General features: G+C 36.9%; 1 protein-coding gene across 10 annotated transcripts in view; it reads left to right on the top strand.

Annotated features, from left to right (window-relative positions):
- Mecom (MDS1 and EVI1 complex locus) overlaps positions 1-21,597 on the top strand; it is a 539,517-nt gene that overhangs the window by 257,053 nt on the left and 260,867 nt on the right. For all 10 annotated transcript variants that reach the window (XM_040270053.2, XM_040270050.2, XM_040270051.2 and 7 more), the window contains exon 2: positions 8,059-8,396. In XM_040270053.2, coding sequence (XP_040125987.1) covers positions 8,059-8,396 — 338 coding nt within the window. The remainder of the gene's footprint in view (positions 1-8,058; positions 8,397-21,597) is intronic.

Here is a 21,597-nt window from a genome sequence, read left to right as displayed (position 1 = left end):
TGTATTGCTAAAAGAGTGGAGGCACATGGTTGTAATGTAAAAGAAACACTATCTGATACGTGAAATCTGTTTTACCTGGTCGTTCCAGTGGGTATTGCCGACTGTGGCTCTGTAAGAGCAGAATGAGCCAAACATTAACCAGGTCATGTTTTTCCCTTGGAATAGTGCTCACAGAAATTTAATGTCTTTATTTTAGCTGTCTTAAGATTCTGTAACTAGATACCAAAGGGCTTTACTTGTACCTCAACTATGAATTTTCTAGCAATTTCTTTCCTTAACCATTTGAAAAAAGGCTTGGTTTCATCTTTGAAGAGAAATTCTTGAAAGTGGCCAAGCTCATTTCATAATAGCTCAGGAGCTACCGGTTGAATTCCCAAACCCTACTTGTTTAGTGAAATGTTTGTGAAATTCCTAGTACAGTGGAAACATTTTTTAACCAGATTTAAAAGCCACAGAATGAGCCAGAGTTATGCCACAATAACTATGAGAAAAACAAATATTTGCTCATTGATTTAGTCTCTTATTTTCGGTTCGTCTGGTCCTTTTTACCATTTCCCCTGCTACCTTGTCTTGCAACCCTCTTCCATTCTGAGTCTTTCTGACAAGCTAGCTCATAAAGGGAATATTTTTAGGAAGTGCTGGGGGAAACATGTCCATATGGAAGAGACAGAATAGCATGGAACAAGGAAGTAGAAATACTCCAAGTGCAAGGAAGCTTAGAAAGTCATCAAAAGCAATTCCATGTGCCAAGTCATGTTGATAGATTAATTATTTCACAAATATAATTGTCTTCAAAGACATAGATTCTACAAATGGAGTCCAGAGTCTAATCATTCCACCGAAGTCCTCTCTGGAGGATGGGCAATAGTAAAGATCATACCCATCAGTATCTCCCCTTTCTATTAGATACCTCTATTTTGTAAGTCCTTCACAGCTTGCTTAAGTCACTTTTCTGGAAACTCATTTTCCTTACTTCTACTAGTTTCCTTTTTTCGTTTCCTTGGGATCTTAAATTTCATTATCTTGGGGCCATTCTCACAGACTATTCTGCTGGCCGGCCCATGGCCCCCTTCTTTGTTCTGTTTGTGCATCTGGCATTACTTGGGCTCCACCCTTTTCCCCAAGCCCAGCATGCGTTTATTGGCTCGGCTGGCTGCTGGTGCAGAAGAGCTGGCCCCTGTAGTCTTGTGCTTTCTCACAAACATGCCTCTGTCACCGCTCTGGAATTATCCTAAGGAGGGAAGAAGAGCATGTCCGGTTTTAATTTTGGAAGGAAATTGGTGTCTTCCCCTGCCCTCCCCTGCCCACTGTTGAGCAGGCATTGACTCAAGGACTGGCGCTCATGTGCTCACGTCCTACCAGGAGGTCCCTGGTGGGGCTCTGAGGTTTGGCCAAGCCTCCTCTCCTCCTAATACTGGGCACACATCCTCTGCTCTCAGCCACGTGTAATCCTTCCTGTCTGCTTGCAAGTTGGGCACAAAGTACTGGCGCTTGGGCCCACCCTCTTCTTTAGTAGCAATTAACCTTTACTACAGAGCTTCCTTTGAAGTTTGCTCGTGTTTTTATTACAAAACTGCAATGAGGAACATAATGGGGGGAAATGTCTAAATTTCTGAGTTACCTAATCTGTTCAATTCCCTAGCTGGGCTCCTCTTGGCAGTTGTTTCATGTAGTTATGATCTCAACCAGTCTGCCTGAGATCTCAAATCATGTTTCTGTCTGAGCCTATTTTTAAGATTAGGGAGCTGTTAAACACCACACACACACACACACACACACACACACACACACACACACACACTCTGCAAAGGCACATGGATGGATGTGTGTATTATGTGTACACATGTGTATAGCTGAATGCAACTGATTTCTTGTTTAGTGATTACAGAAATCACTCTTTATAGTTAAACCAGATATGCACGCTTTTAATATTAACATTAAACTACTTACTGAATATTTTCTATCAATGAACTAACATGCAAAGTAGAAAGAATAATTATTTATGTTACTATCACTAATGATAATGCTGAGTGATAAGTATCACTATGGGTACTAAATGCTATTAATGGTGAAACTCAGGATTTTGAATAGCATCTGCCCAGAAGATTTTCAGTTAAACTAAGCAAAGAGGCCAAAAGAAACAAATGGTGAGTTATATAAAACTCCCCCAAAGAGAAGGCATTTTAGGCCAGCCTTGCAAATAAGAACCAAAGAATTACAAGTGAAATGGCTTTTTTTTCCCCCTAGCCTGCCATTCATGGGAGCTCAAATAAATGAAATAATTTTTCTCTTCTTTTCACTCAGCAGTAGATTATTGGTAATCCAAGGTTGGTAGAAAAGCAACTATGAAACTCAAGGAAAATATGAGAAGAATCCCCCTCCCAGATTGGATAAGGACTTTCTAAGGAAAGTGTAAAAATCATAAAGTAAAAATAGATTTAGTTCCATAAAAGTTTTTTAAAAATGCATTAAAGAAATCACAAAGGAAAAATAGATTTAGTTCTATAAAAGTTTTTTTAAAATTTCATTAAATAGCCAAATGTCAAATTATCTGATAGGAAAATTAAAAACTATCAAAGAGATAATTTGTTTATCATTAGTAAGATATATATAAAGCCAATGGACAAAACAACAGACAATTTGCAAGGGAAGAAATATGAGTAACAAATAAAATATATAGTCTCAGTTATCACTGAGATGTAAATTAAAGCAAAATTTATGTATAACTTCCATCATTGTTTTAATAATGAAAAATAAGGCATAAATGTCAGTAATGTTAGTATGAGTGTAAATTGTTATATGCTTTTGGAAAAGCAATTTGTCAGTATTCACTAGGTGTTTTTGCTTAGTTTTTGTTTTTATAAGAATCTAATCTAGGAAATTAAAATGGATGGATATACATATTTATATTAAAAATGTGTATATCAGTGATATAAAATAGAAGAAATATAAGTAATAAGCAAATAGTTCATTTATTGTGGATTTGTATAATGGAATATTATACAGCAATTTAATGTACTTTTAGAAAACAGTAAACAAAAAATTTAATGAAAGTGTTCACAAACAACTATAACATAAGATCCTTAAAAAACAAATTAGTCACTTAGTAAGGTCATAATTTTGATAAAAGAATCTTTGAAGTACATCTCTAAAGAAAACAATAACAACAATAACAACAAAACAAATGGCTTCAGAGGAAAAGGGAGGAGTGAATTTGGACAACAGGTTAGTCTCGAGTGACTGTGAATATACTGTTTAGCATCCTTGAGTATCAAGTTTCATATGTGTGAAATGGGAAATTATTCTCGTCATTTTCTCACTGGATTATTGTCTCAGAATGAGAAAGTATATACACAACTACAGAAGTCGCAATTATTAGTATTATTTCTGAAGTTTCCCTTTTGCAGATTCTGATGTTTTCAAAATGAAACTTCTCAAGTGGAAATCTGTGTTAATTATTCAGAGTCATGGAAATAAACATAATCTAATGGAAGTGTGGATGCTTGCTTGGTCTCTAGGGACATTAGAACACTTAACATTCGAATTGAAGACTTTGATTTTCAAGAGCGTTTCCCAAGCCATTTGCCTCACATCCAACAATAAGCTTGTCATTCTGTCCCCACTCAGTTAATGACATGCCTAAAGGATGCATGAAACCAGTTACAGTGGCAGGCAGCTCAGCTCCAAGAAGTTACAAGGGTTATTTATCTTTATGGGACCACTGATGTATAGAGCACTTCTTATCTGATACTTACCTAACTGTAAATGTACCCAATCTGTCAGCATGATATCTGAAATTAACTATAGTTATAGCCAAGGGAAAGGATCCACCAATTTTTTTCCCCAATAACAGAGATTTAATGGAGATATGATAATTGAGGTAGTTTGTCATTTTGATGAAATATTTTAGCAGCTTTTTGGATAGTTCTTGAGTCATGTACATGGATGCATTAGTTTATTTTGCTTTATGCAAATATTCAGTGTGATGTGATAAACTGCATTTGCTATTGAAAAATTTGTAATGCTAGATTATTACATTGAAATAGGATTGCATGTTTTGATAGGTAAATCTTGGCAGCTTTATATTTCCATTTCTGTCATCACAGCCCTTTTCATATGTAGCTCAGATGGTATGAGGTTAAGGGTGGCTTGAAAACAAATTGCCTGGGCTTGCATATATATACAGTGCCTACATGTGGAAGAACAGGACTGGGACTCTCTCTCCTGGATTTTCTAAACCTGTATAAGTGGTTCTTCACATTTTTTTTAATATTTAAAAATTTATTAAATTTTATTTGAATTAATTTTATTTTATTTATTTATTTTTATTGTTGGTTGTTCAAAACATTACATAGTTCTTGACATATCATATTTCACACTTTGATTCAAGTGGGTTATGAACTCCTATTTTTACCCGTTTACAGATTGCAGAATCACATCGGTTACACATCCACTGATTTACATATTGCCATACTAGTGTCTGTTGTATTCTGCTGCCTTTCCTATCCTCTACTATCCCCCCTCCCCCCTCCCCTCCCATCTTCTCTCTCTACCCCATCTACTGTAATTCATTTAATCAGAAAATTTTTGTTACTGTAAGCAGAGTTTCATTCAGGTTTTAAATTCAAATTCTTCTGTAGAGCAGCCTGGGCACATGTTTGAGTTTGTCCCCACTGGAAGTGAAATTTAAATGCATTCATTTAGATTATTCATTGGGAAAGTTTGTGGGTAACAGAGAGTTCACAGGGTCAGCTATGCCAGTGGGGAAGGCAGAGATGCATTTGTCTCCACCCTTTTCTAAGATTTGAGATCATTTTACTGGAACAAACAGTACAAGTGATTTCACTCTTTGAGGAAATATGTAAAATTTTACTGACCTTTAACATATAATTAATGAAAGAATAGCATTCTACTTATTCAGGTGCCTATTTGTTTTCTACTGCTTACATGTGCAAGTTTATAAATTACATGGTATCTTCCAATTTGTAGCGTTTATTGAAAAACCCAATATCTTCCCAGTGGCAAATAGAGCCTTTTAAGAATTTATAATGTAACTTTGTATTCATAGTACGTGTTTGTTGCAAATCTAGAGAGGTTTTTACATTTCTGAAATTTTACTTAATAATATTTTTGAGACAAGGTATTGTTTTGTTGCCCAGGCTGGTCTTGAACTCCATGGCTTAAGTGATCCTCCTGCCTCAGCCTCCTGAGTAGCTAGGACAACAGTCACATGTCACTGTGTGGCTTAGAGATGTTTTCATATGTTTTTAGCTATACCAAGACTGGCAGTAAACTTTTGGATATTATGTTTAATTGCAAAATCTCCCTGAAGGATAAAATTAAATGGGCTTTATCAAGTATGTTTGGGCCCTGAAGTGAATTTCTCTGATAATATTTCTTTGGGGCATTTTGATGTTGGGTTTGCAGCAAAGTGTCTAATCTGCTGTATTCTATTTCCATGCTTTGAAAGTGCTTTTCAGGATCAACATAGTTTCCTATATTTGGCAGAAAAATATTGATTTGGTGTCATAGCTCAATAAAATTATATGTTAGGTTAATTATCTATTTAACAAGAATTCATTAAACACCTATATGCAGATCACTTGGAGAATTCCTAAGAAGTGAGAATTCTAACACCTCTTTTTAAGGGCTATTTCCTAGTTGGGAATAAAACAACCATACGCATTAAACCCTAAGCAGCAATGCACACAATTTAATTGCCAAACTGATGGCTGAAATTATGTAAGAATTCAAGAAAAGGGGATAGTCATGTTAAATGGGATGGGGAGGGGACAAGTTAGAACTGGACCTGGGAGGATGGTTAGGAGCTAGTTGGGCAGAGGAACAGAGATAGGATAGCCAGGCAGGAAGAACTGAAGAAAAAATGATCACCAACTTCACAAGAAAGAGATCAGCTTATTGTGGCTCAGGAGCTCTTGTTGAGGAGTGTTGAGGATCAGGAAGGGAGTATGACTTAAAAATGAGATAGATTATTTTTTTTTCCCAAGCCAAAGGGTTTTACACTTTACCTGCAGACATGGGGAATCATTGGAGTCTGTTGAACAGGAAGACAGGTTTTCTAGAAAGATAAATCAGCAGCACTGTATAGGCTCAGTGTTGAGGGACAGTAGAAAGAGGCTGATTATTCTGGAGGTCCTATTAGAGGATCATTAGAAAATTCAGGTGTGAAAATGTGGATTGAAAGAACTGGAGGGAGGTGAAAATCTTGCAGGAAATATTTGGCATTTCGTGACTGAATAGACTTTAAGGTAAAGGAGAGAAAATGTTCACATTATTTTAAAGCCCCAAACATTGAGAATCAGGGGAAAGACAATATTCTTAATGGAAATAGGGAAGTGGGCAAGAGAAGGAATGTGGGGGCAGATGTTAATGTCAGCTTTGGACATATGCTGAACTCCAAAGAAAATTAGTTTGCACATTGAGGACCTATTTACCATAAGTTTGAGTCTTGGAGTTCTGACATATGTTTAGTTTTTAATGACATTATCTCAGTGTTAAAACCAAACTGGTTATCACCTCATTAGAAGATCTTTTACATATAGTATCATTTTGTACTTGATAAATCTTGCAGAGGCAGGAGTCTGGATTTGATGGACAATGGTTAATGAGCAGTGTAGTTAATTTCTACGATCTATTAGCAAAGTAATCAATTAGCAAAGTTCTAGAGCTAGAACTCATGTCTTCTACCCTCCATCACAGTAAACTATCTTGGGCGACCTTAATAATTCATGGAACTGCAGAGTTGGTAGATCATTAAGGCTACCTGTCTAGTCACCAACCTGAAGCTGAAATTCCTTCATATTGTCCCTAACTTGTGGTTATCTGCTATATAAGAACCCCTGGGATTTGAACGGAAGTCACTTATCTTACCTTTGGATGGCTCTGGTTGAAATCTGTCTCCTTATAATTTTGACCCATTTTTCTTAGTTCTTTCCTGAAAGTTCTATGAATCAAACCAATCAAGTATGACTTTCAGTCCATAATCCTAGTGGAAAAGAAACATGTATTCATTCAAGACAACTGAAATCCCCTTCAATGGTAGAAGAGACAAGCTCAGCCATAATTCTTTCCATCACCCCAACCCCTGAGTCGTAAAGGCCCTGAGGTCGCACACAGAGAATCTGTTTACTTCGGGTGTGTGCTGTACTGCTTTGGGAAGTCTTGGGAGTCCGTGCACAATGCTGGCTCCTATTTGCTCTACCTTGCTGTCTGTCCCCTCCAAGGTCTTGCCACCTCCCCAGGAGACATTGCTCTTGCAGAGGCCTCTGATTGCTATCACTTCTTAGTCTGAAGGAATTTTTCTTCTCTTTTTGGTGCACCCTAAGGCGCCCCTCCTTTTCTTCCTTGCTCTAGAAAAATCCACTTAATTTCTTTAAAGATTTTAGCTTTTGCAAATGTTCAGAGAAATCACTAGCTCTGAGTAACTTTGACTTTTTGCTCAGCATAGGTTACTGAGGCAAGGAAATACCAAGGGCTTGGTGAAGTGTTTGAAATGAGAAAGGAAAAAAAATAGGGAAAGGACAAACAAAGACTACAATTCCAGTGAATAATTTCCCACCCAAATTAAAGCCTTGTGTACATGGCAGCCTTTGGAACCTTTGACAGCTCTCTTGCATTTGTTCCAAGATTCCAGGGATTGATAAAACTTTCTGCTAAACTCTATGTTCTGGTCAGCTCCCAACCTGGGATGATTTTGGAGTAAACACACATTTACTTCTCATGTCTACTTTATTCAGTCTGAAAATTAAGCTGCTGATTATTTCCCAGGTGTGTAATGGAAGGAGCTGGCCCCTGTGAGTATTGACAGTTAAGGATTAGTTCATCTGATCTGTGGATTCACTACAGATAAACCACAGAGACCATAATCCCTATTGCCTCTGCCACCTGTGAACAATAGAGATTTATAAGGAAGGCATATTTGGGGAATGGTCTTCCCTCTTTAGCCTTTGCAGAAGAACAACCTAATAAGGTGTCTACCCTGGTGGAATTGTGTCTCTCTGTATCAGTAGGAATTCATAAGTTCTTATTTATTCACAGGTAATGAGTGTGTATATGGCAATTACCCTGAAATACCTTTGGAAGAAATGCCAGATGCAGACGGAGTAGCCGGCACTCCCTCCCTCAACATTCAAGAGCCATGCTCTCCAGCCACATCCAGCGACGCGTTCACCCCGAAGGAGGGCTCTCCTTACAAGGCCCCCATCTACATCCCTGATGACATCCCCATTCCTGCTGAGTTTGAACTGCGAGAATCAAATATGCCTGGAGCGGGACTAGGAATATGGACCAAAAGGAAGATTGAAGTGGGTGAAAAGTTTGGGCCTTATGTGGGAGAACAGAGGTCAAACCTTAAAGACCCCAGTTGTGGATGGGAGGTAAGAACCTACTCTGAGTCTATGCATATCTACCTATTCAGATATGTAGAAAGAAAAAAAGATAAATTATTTAAGTGTCCATTTGTTGCAATATGTTTTCAAATAGGTCTTTAAGAATAAACTCCTTTACAAGCTCACTTTTTGAGAGAAACAATGTGTTACTTAAAGGTATAGCAGAATAAAAGGGAACCCCATCGAATAAATTGGGCAAAATGTTTGTGTGTTTATATATTTATATTTGTACACAAGCACAGGTTTCCCATTTATTATTATTATTATTATTATTATTATTATTATTATTATTATTTTTGGAACTGAAATAAACCAATAAAATAGAATATGTTTTTATAGTTAACATTTTGAAATGCCAGATATGTGTGGCTATCTTAAAGAGCACATGGCATTAGCAAACCTCATAATCCTATGTCGTGTTTATTGTATTTTATCTCTTTGTAAGAGGAGGAGGTTGGGAGGATTGATCATTTTTTCTGTTTTGTGGCTATGTGTCAAACTTGGCTCTCTTCCATCCTGCATTTTCACGTTGCTCTGTGTCCTAATATACTTCATTTCTTTTTGATAACTGTGCTTTGATTCTGCATGCTTCTAGAATGGGTATCATGTACTCAATGCTGAAATCTGTGATGGTTCTTTATATTCAAATCTATTGAACGAATAATTCAAGCATGAAATGGTTCTGAAAATCTGTTGCTGGTTTCAGCAGTACTTCTCATAGAACCCATCAGGCAATAGCTAAGAATTAGAAGTTACGGCCTGATTACAAAACATCTAAATGAATTTTATTTCAATAAGGAGAGGTTGTTATTCTCTTGCATTTATAATTTTTTGAACAGATCTATGCATTTTTTGTGTGTACAGTCATATTTATATATACATGAAAGTAAAAGGAAACTGTATACATGTGTGTTTCTATATTTATATTGATACACACATACTTCCCATTTATTTTTATAATTTGAAAACCTTAGTGTTTAAATCCCCAGCATCATCATTTCTGGAAAATCTTGTCTACAGCTAAAAATTTGTAGGCAATTTCTGCATGGGTAAAAAGGTGTTTTTGGAGATGTGATTGACCTTTGGTTTCATAGTAATTCAGGTAGACAGAAATCAGATAAACTAGATTTATTTTGATATGTTCTCTTAATATTTATGATCATTAATAGAATATCTGGTTAGCTTTTAAATAGAAATAAATATGCAGTGCCTGGAGGACTTAATTCCAACTTTTTCTCCTCTTGCTTTATATGCGTCCTCTTGTGAAATCTGTTCAAAATGTCATAATAAAGACAACTCTCATCCAAATTCTGAGATGCCCAAGGTTAAGATTAGGATTTAATATGATTTCAAGTGAGAGATGCTTCCTTAATCTTGTTTGCAGCCACAACTGCAGCCCCAGCTTAGTTGTGGTTTAGCTACACTACCTTCAGCAACTTGTATTGATAAGAGATTTTTTTAAAAACCACTGTAGCTTAACTGATATGTGAGTTGAATGCGTTTTAAACCAAATGCGTATGAACTTTACGTCATTATTGCTCACCTTAAAATAATGGCTATAAACATTCTAATAATAAGTAACCCATTAAACTTTTATTACAAAATCTCCAGAGTTAAACAACAAGTGAAGCCCTGGTCAAGATTATCCAGACGGCTTGGAATAAACCGAGGCTTAATAATGGAATCATTTTGCAATTACAGGGTTGGTAAATGCAGGACTGTGCCTGTTTAAACGTAATACCTATGGATTGGGGGATGAACCTGGGGAAAATTCTGCATTTAGAGGAAATTTAAAAATAATTATTTTTTTTTCTCCTTGGAGTAAAATGTCTTCAACATATACACACATAAATATTTACCTTGAGAAATGTAAAAGGATTTCTTTCATTATGTCAAAACTGAGTTGTTTTTATTACCTTGAATTCAAGATGCCTTTGTAAAATAGTTTGTGACGTTTTGGCCAAAGATTGTGCATTCCATCACTCTCTTTCACATATTCAGCTGATGGCCAACTTGGTAGTGTTCTTCCCCTTATTACTGGTTACCCTCACCTTTTTTTAAATTGATTTTTTAAAAAATACATGACAGCAGAATGCATTACAATTCTTATTACATATATAGAGCATGATTTTTTCATATCTCTGCTTGTATATAAAGTATGTTCACACCAATTCGTGTCTTCACACATGTACTTTGGATAATGATGTCTATCATATTCCACCATCCTTGCTAAACCCCTACCCCCTCCTTTCCCTCCCACCCCTCTGCCCTATCTAGAGTTCATCTATTCCTCCCATGCTCCCCCTCCCTACCCCACTATGAGTCAGTCACCTTATATCAGAGAAAACATTTGGCATTTGTGTTTTTAGGACTGGCTAACTTCACTTAGCATTATCTTCTTCAACTCCATCCATTTACCTGCAAGTGCCATGATTTTATTCTCTTTTATGGCTGAGAAGTAATCCACTGTGTATATATGCCACATTTTTTAAAATCCATTCATCTACTGAAGAGCATCTAGGTTGGTTCCATAGTTTAGCTATTGTGAATTTTGCTGCTATAAACATTGATGTGCCTATGTCCCTGTAGTATGCTGTTTTTAAGTCCTTTGGGTATAGACTGAGGAGAGGGATAGCTGGGTCAAATGGTGGTTCCATTCCCAGTTTTCCAAGGAATTTCCATACTGCTTTCCATATTGGCTACACCAATGCAGTCCTACCAGCAATGTATGAGTGTGCCTTTTTCCCTGCATCCTCACCAACACTTACTATTTGTCTTCATAATAGCTGCCATTCTGACTGGAGATGGTATCTTAGAGTAGTTTTGATTTGTATTTCTCTAATTGCTAGAGATGATGAACATTTTTTCATATATTTATTGATTGATTGTATTTCCTCTTCTGAGAAGTGTCTGTTCAGGTCCTTGGCCCATTTATTGATTGGGTTGTTTTTTTGGTGCTTAGCTTTTTGAGTTCTTTATATACCCTAGAGACTAGTGCTCTGATGTGTGAGGGATAAAGATATGCTCCCAAGATGTAGGCTCTCTATTCACTTCACAGATGGTTTCTTTTGCCGAGAAGAAACTTTTAGTTTGAATCCATCCCATTTATTGATTCTGACTTGTCTGCTGTGGAGGTGACCAGAGAGCTTTTTGTGATTTTGGCACATGATACCGAGGCAGGGACAGTGGAGTTTGTCTCTATTTCGTCTTTTTTGATGTCTCCCTTATTACTACAAAATCCAATAATGATCAGCAAAGGCACTTTCACAGAATATCTCACCTGCTCCTGTATTCCCATTTGTGATTGTCCTCATGTCACATCTGCCCATCATTAACAGCTGACTTACCATCCTCTGTGGGTAGAAAGAGAATTGTGATTTAAACTAATAAGACCTTTATTTTTTATACTATTTCATTTCTTTAAAATGGTGAATTAAAGGAGAAAAAACCCTCTTAGGCACCTTCAAAAATAGAGAAAATCCAGTTCAGTGAACAATTATTGAGGACCTACTGTGCATCAGATTCCTCACTAAACATTTCCCCTTCAGAAACTCAGCCTGCCATCACTGAACAAATTATTGCTATCGCCAGTCCTGTCCTGGCTTTTTTTGTCTCTACACAGCTCTTCTTCTTGTGCATTTTCTGTTTTTACAAATTGGACAACATATATCTAGTTGTTCAAGACAAGAAAATGTGTGATCTTGACTCAACTTTGTCCCACACCAACAATGTCTAATTTATATTTCTCATATTCTATCAAGCCCCCAATCTGTAAACACAGTTCTTCCTGCCTGCAGATCCCTTGTCCTGCCCATCCTTAGAAAACTTCTATTCATTCTTCAAGTTCACTTCTTCTCTGTCACCATCCATGACTTTTCTAATCACAATTTTGTCCTACTTGGAAAGGTGAATCCATTTACTAAAGAACTTAAAATATCATGTAGTATATCAAGATTGTTTGCCTAGATCCCCTAATAGGGAAAGATTTCCTAGAGGGTTTGCAAGGCTACATTTTTCTAGTGCAATGTCTTGTCTTTGATCAATTTTTTGTGGTGCTACCCAATGCTCAATACATTTTAGAAAAATAAGTAGACTATATTAATCTGCTCGGGCTACCATAACAAAATACCATAGACTGGGGGAATTAAACAACAAAAATGTATTTTCTTACATTTTTGGAGGCTAGAAGTCCATGATCGACATCCTGGCTGATTTGGTTTTTAGTTAGGGCTCTCTTTCTGACTTGGAGACAGCCACTGCTTTGCCCCCTTGCCATGTCCTCCTATGACCTTTCCTAGGTGTGAATATGAGGAGGCAGACAGACACACAGATGCTGGCGAGCACACATACACATACACATACAGGCACACAGAGCACAATCTGCTATCTCTTCGTGTAAGGACATTAGTCCTATTGGATTGAGGCCCCACCCTTATGACCTCATTTAAATTTAACCTTATCTAGTTCTATCTCTGAATGCAATCACTTTGGGGGTTGGAGCTTTATCATATAGATTTGGGGAGGACAAGAATATTCAGTCCATAAAACAGTCAACAAGTAATTGTTCATTCAAGAAAGTGAGTGAGTGAATGGACATATGAAAGAAAGAATGAATATTAGATTATCTGATTTTGAAAGAGGAGGCAAGGAGTAGGAGCAGAAGGAGCTCCACGGAGAACTATAGCATCTGAATTTAGAGAGGAGTGTTCAAGATCCACTTCTGCCACTAACTGTGATTCTGAGGAAATTGCTTGGAACGCATTGGTTCCTGCTTTTTTATTTGATTGATCTATAAATAACAATTGCCTCACATCATTAGTTGTTAGATAATTAAAATTAAGAAATATGGTAGTCCGTTAAAAGAGTTTAAAAGAGAAAGATCAAAGATAACATTAGAACCAGAGGCCACAGTTTTAAAACATTATTTAAATAAATTTTTAAAAAGTTGAATCTATTTTCCAAATAAGGTAAGTTGGAATATTCCTTAAGTTTGTATGTTAGAGAAACAAGATGTTTTTGAAAATAACATTTAGATACACAAAATATGGTCAGGTAAAATAAGTTATATATGAGAAGTGGCACTTTATTGGGCTGGGGTTGTGGCTCAAGCGGTAGCGCGCTCGCCTGGCATGCGTGCGGCCCAGGTTCGATCCTCAGCACCACATACAAACAAAGATATTGTGTCCGCCAAAAACTAAAAAATAAATATTAAAATTCTCTCCTCTCTCTCTCTCTCTCTCTCTCTCTCTCTCTCTCTCTCTCTCTTAAAAAAAAAGTGGCACTTTGTGATTTTATTTCAAACCAGTATGGGTTTAAGAAAAAGGAACTTTTTGATAGTGATGTTTGATAGTGATGGTCACCTTCAACAACTTGTAGTGTACATGATTGTCTCTAGAACCTGAAAAAAGTGAGGGATAGAACACTTTCTCCGAGGTTCCGATGGAATGGATTTTTTTTTTTTTTTGAGTTTCATTGTTTCAAGATGAGACTTTCTTCTGTGGCCTTCTAAAGATGACCTGTGTGATCACATGGGAACCGCAGGGCAGAGCAGAACAGAGGGAATCAGAGTCTTGGAGGGAGACTCTCCAGCCTTGGATCCTCCTGCAGGCTCTGTGTGCTAGTTGAGTGATTTGCAAAAGTTACTTAATTCTTTGCCCCTCAGTTCATTTTTATATAACATGTGGATAATATCCATGCCTACTCAATTAAGTTTGTTGTGAGGATAGAATTGAACATTGGGTGTTGAATGTAGCAGAGAGCTGGTAGAAACCCACAATAAATGTTCAAAACAAGTACAGCAACTTGGCTAAAATACAGATCTAGCATAGGGTCATTAGAACAGGCAAAGGCCAATTATTATATTTTACTGATTGGTTTTTGCAAACTCTTCCTCTTCCCTCTCTGCCTCTTGTTTCCTGGAAGTTCAGTTATCTCTGGGATGGTCGAATTATGTGACTCTGGTTTATTTGAAAAGGAAGCACTGACTGTTTCCTATTTAATAAGGGAAACAAGGATTTAGGAGAGATTTATAAATTTGTTTTTAATCCAAAAAACAATTTGGGTGGTATGTTTTTGATAGTCTGAGATAGGTCATTGGAAAAATAGTGTCAAGTTTTGCTTCTTTGAAATATTGTCATTTAGCCCATTTTTGCCTATCTCTTTGGCCACTTACAAAACCCTGTAAGTGTATGTATCTCAGTGGATAATGTGCCTACTGTGTGCCAAATCCTCTATTGTGTTCATCTCACTAAGAATTGCTCCAAACTAGTTTGATCAGGTATGAACTTAGCTTTTCTTTTTCTCTCCTCAAACATACATATATTCATACATAGAAAAATAATGACATGAGTGGACAGTAAATTTTTCTTCTGTTCTGTTAAATAGATGGGAAGGAATAGTAGAGAGAGATTATACTGGAGTCAGAAATTCATTAAATAATTTTGATGCAGTGCTTTGAAAATACATTATGTTCTAGCAATGTAATCCTGACGTGCAGAATTACAATGAAGGTGTGCCTCCTATATCATTTTACAATAAGTAGTTCTTGCATTTGTAAGTTTGATTTTGGGTTCTGCAGTGATGTTTTAGGTATTGAAACATGGAATCTTTATATAAACTGAAGCATGAATATCCATTAAGACCACTAACAACACTATTGAACTTTCAAGATGCCTAACAGACTATGGCAGAGTCAGGGAACTGACAATCAAATAATATATGATTGACGATGAAAAAAATGGGATAAATTGGGGTTTTAGAGACATATATCAGTACCTTTTTATTTTTCTAGTTTTATTGAGATATAATTGGAAAGTAAAAATTGTATATAGTCAAGGTGTGCAGCATGTTTTGATGCATGTGTGTGTATAGTGAAGTGATTACCACAATCACCTCATGTAGTTACCTTCTTTTGTGTATGGTGAAAACACTTATGATCTATTTTCTTAGCAAATTTTAAGTATACAATATATTATTAACCAGACAGAATGTTGTGTATTAAGTCTCCAGAATTTATTCATCTTATAACTGCAAGTTTGTATTCTTTGACCAAGATCTCCCTGTTTCCCACCTCCCAGTTCATGGTGTAACCACAATTTTACTCTCTGTTTCTATGAATTTGTGGTTTCTAGATTCCATGTACAAGTGAGATCCTGCAGTATCGTTTCTGTGCTTGGCTTATTTCATTTGTATAATGTTCTCCATGTTTATCCATGTTGTTGCAAAAGGCCTAGTTCTTTCTTTTTTAAGGCTGGATAGTGTTCCATTGCATATTTGCCTTTATTTTTTTATCAGTTGCTCAAAACATTACCATCTTGACATATCATATATCATACTTTTGATTCAAATGGGGTATGGATTCTTATTTTTCCCACGTGTACAGATTGCAGGATCACATTGGATATACAGTCACGTTTATACATACTGCCATACTAGTGTCTGTTGTATTCTGCTGCCCTTCCTATCTCCTTCCTATCTCCCCTTCTCTCCCCTCCCCTCCCATCATCTCTCTCTACCCCATCTACTGTAACTCATTTCTTTCTTTCTTTTTTCCCCTTCCCCCTCACATCCTCTTTTATGTAATTTTGTATAACAATGAGGGTCTCCTTCTATCTTCCGTGCAATTCCCCTTCTCTCTCCCATTCCCTCTCACCTCCACTGCATATTTGTATACCACATTTTTTTATTCATTCACCTCCAAAGACACTTAGGATGACTCTATGTCTTGGCTGTTGTGAATAGTGAGTGCTTTAGCAAAGATGAGAGTGAAGATATTTCTTCTGAATGGTTATTTTATTTCCTATCCAGAAGAGGGATTGCTGGTTTGTATGGTAGTTCTATTTTTAATTTTGAGGCATCTCCATATTTTTTTCCATAATGGCTGTACTAATGTATAACAATGTATAAGTATTCCCTTTTCTGTTTATCCTAACACTTATTATCTTTTGACCTTTTGATAATAACCATCCTAACAGGTTTGAGGTGATATCTCATGTAGTTTTTGATTTAAATTTCTGTGATGCTTGGTGATGTTGAGCCCCTTTTTATATATTTGTTTGCCATTATTTGTCTTCTTTGGAAAAAATGTCTATTCAGTTCTTTTGTCCACTTTTTCTCCCTATTGAGTTGAGTGTTAACCCTTATTAGGTACATGATTTGCAAATATTTTCTCCCATTTCAAAGATTTCTTTTTCTTTTTCTTTTTTTCTCCATTTTGTTTTGTTGTTTCCTTTGCAGTGCAGAAACTCGTTAGTTTAATGTAGTCCCCTTGTTTATTTCTGCTTTTGGTGTCTCATCCAAAAAATCTTCACCAAGACCCATATCATGGGAGACTTTTGCCTCCTCTTGTAGATTTACAGTTTCAGGTCTCATGTTTAAGTCTTTTGTCCATTTTGAGTTGATTTTTTTTTTTATTGCAGTGTAAGATAACTATTCATTTTCTTTTCCTTTCTTTCTTTCTTTCTTTCTTTCTTTCTTTCTTTCTTTCTTTCTTTCTTTCTTTCTTTCTTTCTTTCTTCTCCTCCTCCTCCTCCTCCTCCTCCTCCTCCTCCTCCTCCTCCTCCTCCTCCTCCTCCTCCTTCTCCTTCTTCTTCTCCTTCTTCTTCTTCTCCTTCTTCTTCTTCTTCATGTGGATATCCAATTTCCTCAGTAACATTTATGGAAGAGACTGACCTTTCCCCATTGTTTGTTGTTGGCACTGTTGCGGAAGTTCGTTAAGTCCATATATATGGGGTTCTTTTCCTGCTTTCCATTCTCTTCTGTTGGTCTGTGTGTCTGTTTTTATGTCAGTTGCACTAGATATCTTTGAGTAGTATTATTTCCTGCCTATGTTCCTCTATATCTGCTTGGGCAAAATGTGAATGTTAACTGGTTTGACATTGATTCTAGAGCAAATTTACTTTATTACTGAGAATGCAAGTACATGCAACAAGTTGTAAATCCTTAGAGCAAGAGAAATCAGAAGTGAAGACCTTAATTTTAATTTTGAATGAGTTGATTTCAACAGAGAAGAAAGACTCAATGATCCTAAAGAATGTCTTCAATGAATATTTAAGAAATAGAAATGCAATCTAATAATAAATATATACCTGAAAAGTTTACATTACAAGTTACTTGAGTTTTTGAAATATCATTTAAAATATTGCCAATATATTTTGAATTTTACTTTGTAAGGCATTAAGAGCTCAGATGTATCTTCTTAGAAAAATCACACCCAGGAACAAGACAAGCAGGTTCAAAAACCATTAGAAGTCTATTCTGTTATTGTTGATAAGGCTACCTACTCCCAATATCTGCTACTCACCTATAGACCCTATTATGCTATTAAGCATTTATCACAGCAGCTTTCAGACCAGGCTTTTATTCTATCAGTCAAATGCTGCCAAAAATAGAAAAGAATTTGTTTGTACCTTTTAATCTAATCCTAGGAATTCAGGTATAGGTGTCATCTACTGAAGAATCAATGTGTGAAGAACCCACTTTGCCCACCCTTATATACTCCCATTCCTCATCAAAATATATGTGACATGTTACCTTTTAAAATTGATTATCTGAAAATCTACCAGACCTATCAGTACTGTACCTGGTACCTGTATAAAATCTAGGTGCCTTATAGTTGGTTCTACCTTGGCAGTGCTACAAAATAAAGATGTTTTTAACAGGCTCAATAACCTCTATTCCCCACCCCCATATAAAACAAATCATATCTTTTTCAAAACCATCAAAAGCGATTCCATTTGTAATGCCCTGAAAAACTTAACTCTCTTCTCCCTAGATATTTCCATCATCCATTCTCTTACTCTTTTAGCATCTCATACAACCAGCAGGTACTGCTTTCAAAGACTTTCTTCTCTCAGAATTCTCATCACTTTCCCCCTAATCCAGGAATCTACCTTTCTATCTTTGTATTTTTACATTGTGTAGATGAATTTATCCAATATGATCTTTTCCCATTTTCTGGTTACCTCGTGTCTGGGATTAGCACAGAAACAAGGACCCAGTGGTGGATTCCAGAAAGATGACTTCCTCCTTGGGTCAGGTGTGCAGAGGAGGATGGTGGCAGGTACCCCTGCTCTGACGCCTCGCCTCTTATTCCTGCAACAACCACACTTGGGATTTTGCTTATGCATAGGTATGGTGTTTGCAGACCCATGGGACGTGGGTACCTTCTGCCTCCTCCCAACAAGTGGTATTCCCTTGTGACACTGCAGCTGACCTCCTAGGCTTCCCAGGTGTGCATGGCATGACACTGAAACCTCAACTGGTTGGCAGCCACAGGTGTGCATGGTTTGTTTTTTCTCTTTTCATTGTTTAAATTCTTGCCGTAGGAATTCAGCAGGTGTGTGATGCCAGCATAGAATCTCTAACCTGGCACAGAGGCCAGCTGCCCTGGAAAAAAAAAAAAAAAAGGTGATTCTTATTAGTCTCGAAACACTACCAGCCTGAATCCCCCCCACCCCTGCTTTTGTTTTTTTTCCTGGAAACCTCACACCCAGGGGAAAGACTCTGCCTAGCCAATGAGTTAGGATAAAGTCATCTCAGATAGCATGAAGAGTCTCCTTATGTAAACCTAGACTGCAGGTAGGAACAAGTCACTGGGCTTTGCCCTCATGTTTGTTTGGTTTGTTTGTAGGGTTTTTTTTTTTCTTATTTGAGCTGGTATCATTACAATTATTGGGATCTGGAAAATCTTGGACTTTGTTTCCCAAGGAACGTAAACCATCTTCGATTGCTGCTGTTGACACAGAAATTTCTGCTCACTTGATCGAGACTAAACAGTAGGACCACAGATGGGAAGTAATCCTGGATGGATGTCGTCCATCTTCCTGTCATCTCACTAATCCTAGGACTGAACCAGTTCAGAAAAGGGCAAGGTAAACCAGGAGATCATTCTAGACTGTGGATAGCCTTCACAAAGGCTCAGAGGAGGTTAGCTACAGTAATACTCTTTGAAGGAACCAGATAGCTGGAGAAGGAGAGCAACTGCCTCCAGTCTAAGTCCCTGTGGGGCTGAGGCCAGTTATCCTTTTTCTGTCTTTTCCCTCCTGGACCTCACTAAGCACATGTACTATGGTTATCTTGGCCAGATGATGATATCTAAAGAAACAGATAATACATGCTATTCAGTTTTATTCTCTCATAGACCTTTCCCCAGTTATTCTCTTTAGAGTTACATTTGGGCTTTATTTTTTGTTCGTTTTACTTTTATGTATATTTACTTTCATAGATGAGGGCTGAGGGTGGGCAGGGAGGCCACACAGTGATTTTTCCCTCTGAGTCCTGCACCCCTCTGAATATAGAAAACACCCAAATAGCATAGATTTCAAGTTGGAAAACAAAAAAGCTTGATACTATTTTGCCTCATATCCAGAGTAAATCTAGTTGTTATTCCCCGTAAGTAATACAAAGGTCCCACAGTGCCATGGTGACATACGTTAGAAAAGCATTTGTCTTGAAGGGCAACAGATGGGACCTGTATATTATACCTATGGCAAAGGGGTATCACATGTAAATATCTGAGAGTCAATAGGATAGTTTTCTACCTGTGTCTTAACCTTTTACAATACGGGTCGGGTACTTATTTTTGCATGCTTTTGATCTAGAGGCACTAGCTAAAGACAATTGACTTCAATAATCCTGAGAAGAAAAGATTAAACCTCATATGAAACCATTAAGATCAGTTTTCCAGCTGTTATCCTTTTATGGTGGTATTTTGTGCATTCATCTTTGGCTGTTGCTGAAATATTATTTTAAGTATAGTATCTCTTGAGACTCTAATTCTCCCATAGTTGTAACAGATAAGTGAGATGAAGCCCTTACCTCGAGCTCCAGGATTGAGAATGTTCTGTCATATATTCAGCATTTACTTAGAGCTTACTTTACCTCCAAGCCATTGCCCCCCGCCCACCCCTTCAAAAACAAGGAAGGATAAAAATAGCCCAATGGATGATCCTCAAAAAGAAAAAGAATTATCATTGTGTTTAATAAGAGAACTGACAAGCAATCATAATTCTTTCCATTAAGTAAATATGTTAGAAAAATTTATTATGAAATGACATATTATGCGAGCCAGGAATCAAAGATGACATCCTTGCATTAAATACGGTAGATGCCATTAAGGAAAACAGTCAATATGTCACTAAGCCACGGCCTGTAAAAATTAAATTGATTTGGTAAATGTAAGTAAGATAGATCTGTTTGCTTTCATCATCAATTTTGAGTGGGTGAACAGGTGATGTCACCAACCTGGGAGCGATAAAGATGCAGGACCATCTGGAAAGGCAGGTGATGAATGGGCAACTGCTTTTGGATAGTGACAGTGCTGTGGTACTTTGTCACTTGGGATGCAGTACTTAATAACTTTTCAATACCATCATAATAAATTTCACTGCCTTATTAATATAGAAATGGTGAGTTATTACCATGATGGCGAGTGTAAATAACTGGAGATGCAGCCGTCAAAACCTGATTGTTTGGGCATGTTTCTTTAAGCAACACAGTTGACTTGTGATAATCAACCTATGTCTATACCACTAGAGTTTATTGCACTTGTCAAAGGAAAAAGTAGTATTATTCAAAATTATATGAAGTCGTAATAAACAAGTTTAATATATTATCAGACTTTTCCTGTAAGTTTGCAAACATGAAGCAGTAAATCATTTTTAATAATGCCTTTTCATGTAAAATAATGTCCTTATGCAGTAATAATGTCCTTTCTTAACTATTAACAAAACAGTCAACTTCTTTGTATGGGTTTTAAAGGGTATTTTTATTTGTACTTTTCAATCATTGGAACTCTGTGGCATGAAATCCTTTTGCAAATAAAGAGCTAAGGCAGGAACCTTAGAACATTTCATTAACAAGCTCGAAAGTTGCTGAGTACAGGCCATGTCACACGTTTCCATTTTAATTGAACAGATGTACTTACGAGTAAACCACAGCAAAAGAAATACAGACAAAATTATAAACACGTGTCCCTAAGAAGCAGGCAGGAAAGAGCCTCTGATGAGCATCTGTGTGTATTTTATGAAGCCAAAGACTACCACTTCATAAGTTTGTCACTGATGTCTCCAGTTTAATGAGGAGAAGCAAAATATGTAGATAGGTGCAAGTTGAAGATGAATTACTAGATCAATCACTTAGCACCATCCGGGGTGTCTGCCATTGTTCCGTGGGAAAATCATTAGAGTCG

This window comes from Ictidomys tridecemlineatus, chromosome 3, assembly GCF_052094955.1.
Source record: "Ictidomys tridecemlineatus isolate mIctTri1 chromosome 3, mIctTri1.hap1, whole genome shotgun sequence".
NCBI lineage: Eukaryota > Metazoa > Chordata > Mammalia > Rodentia > Sciuridae > Ictidomys > Ictidomys tridecemlineatus.
Note: the sequence above shows the minus strand (reverse complement) of the source record. Positions and strands in the feature narration are given on the sequence as shown.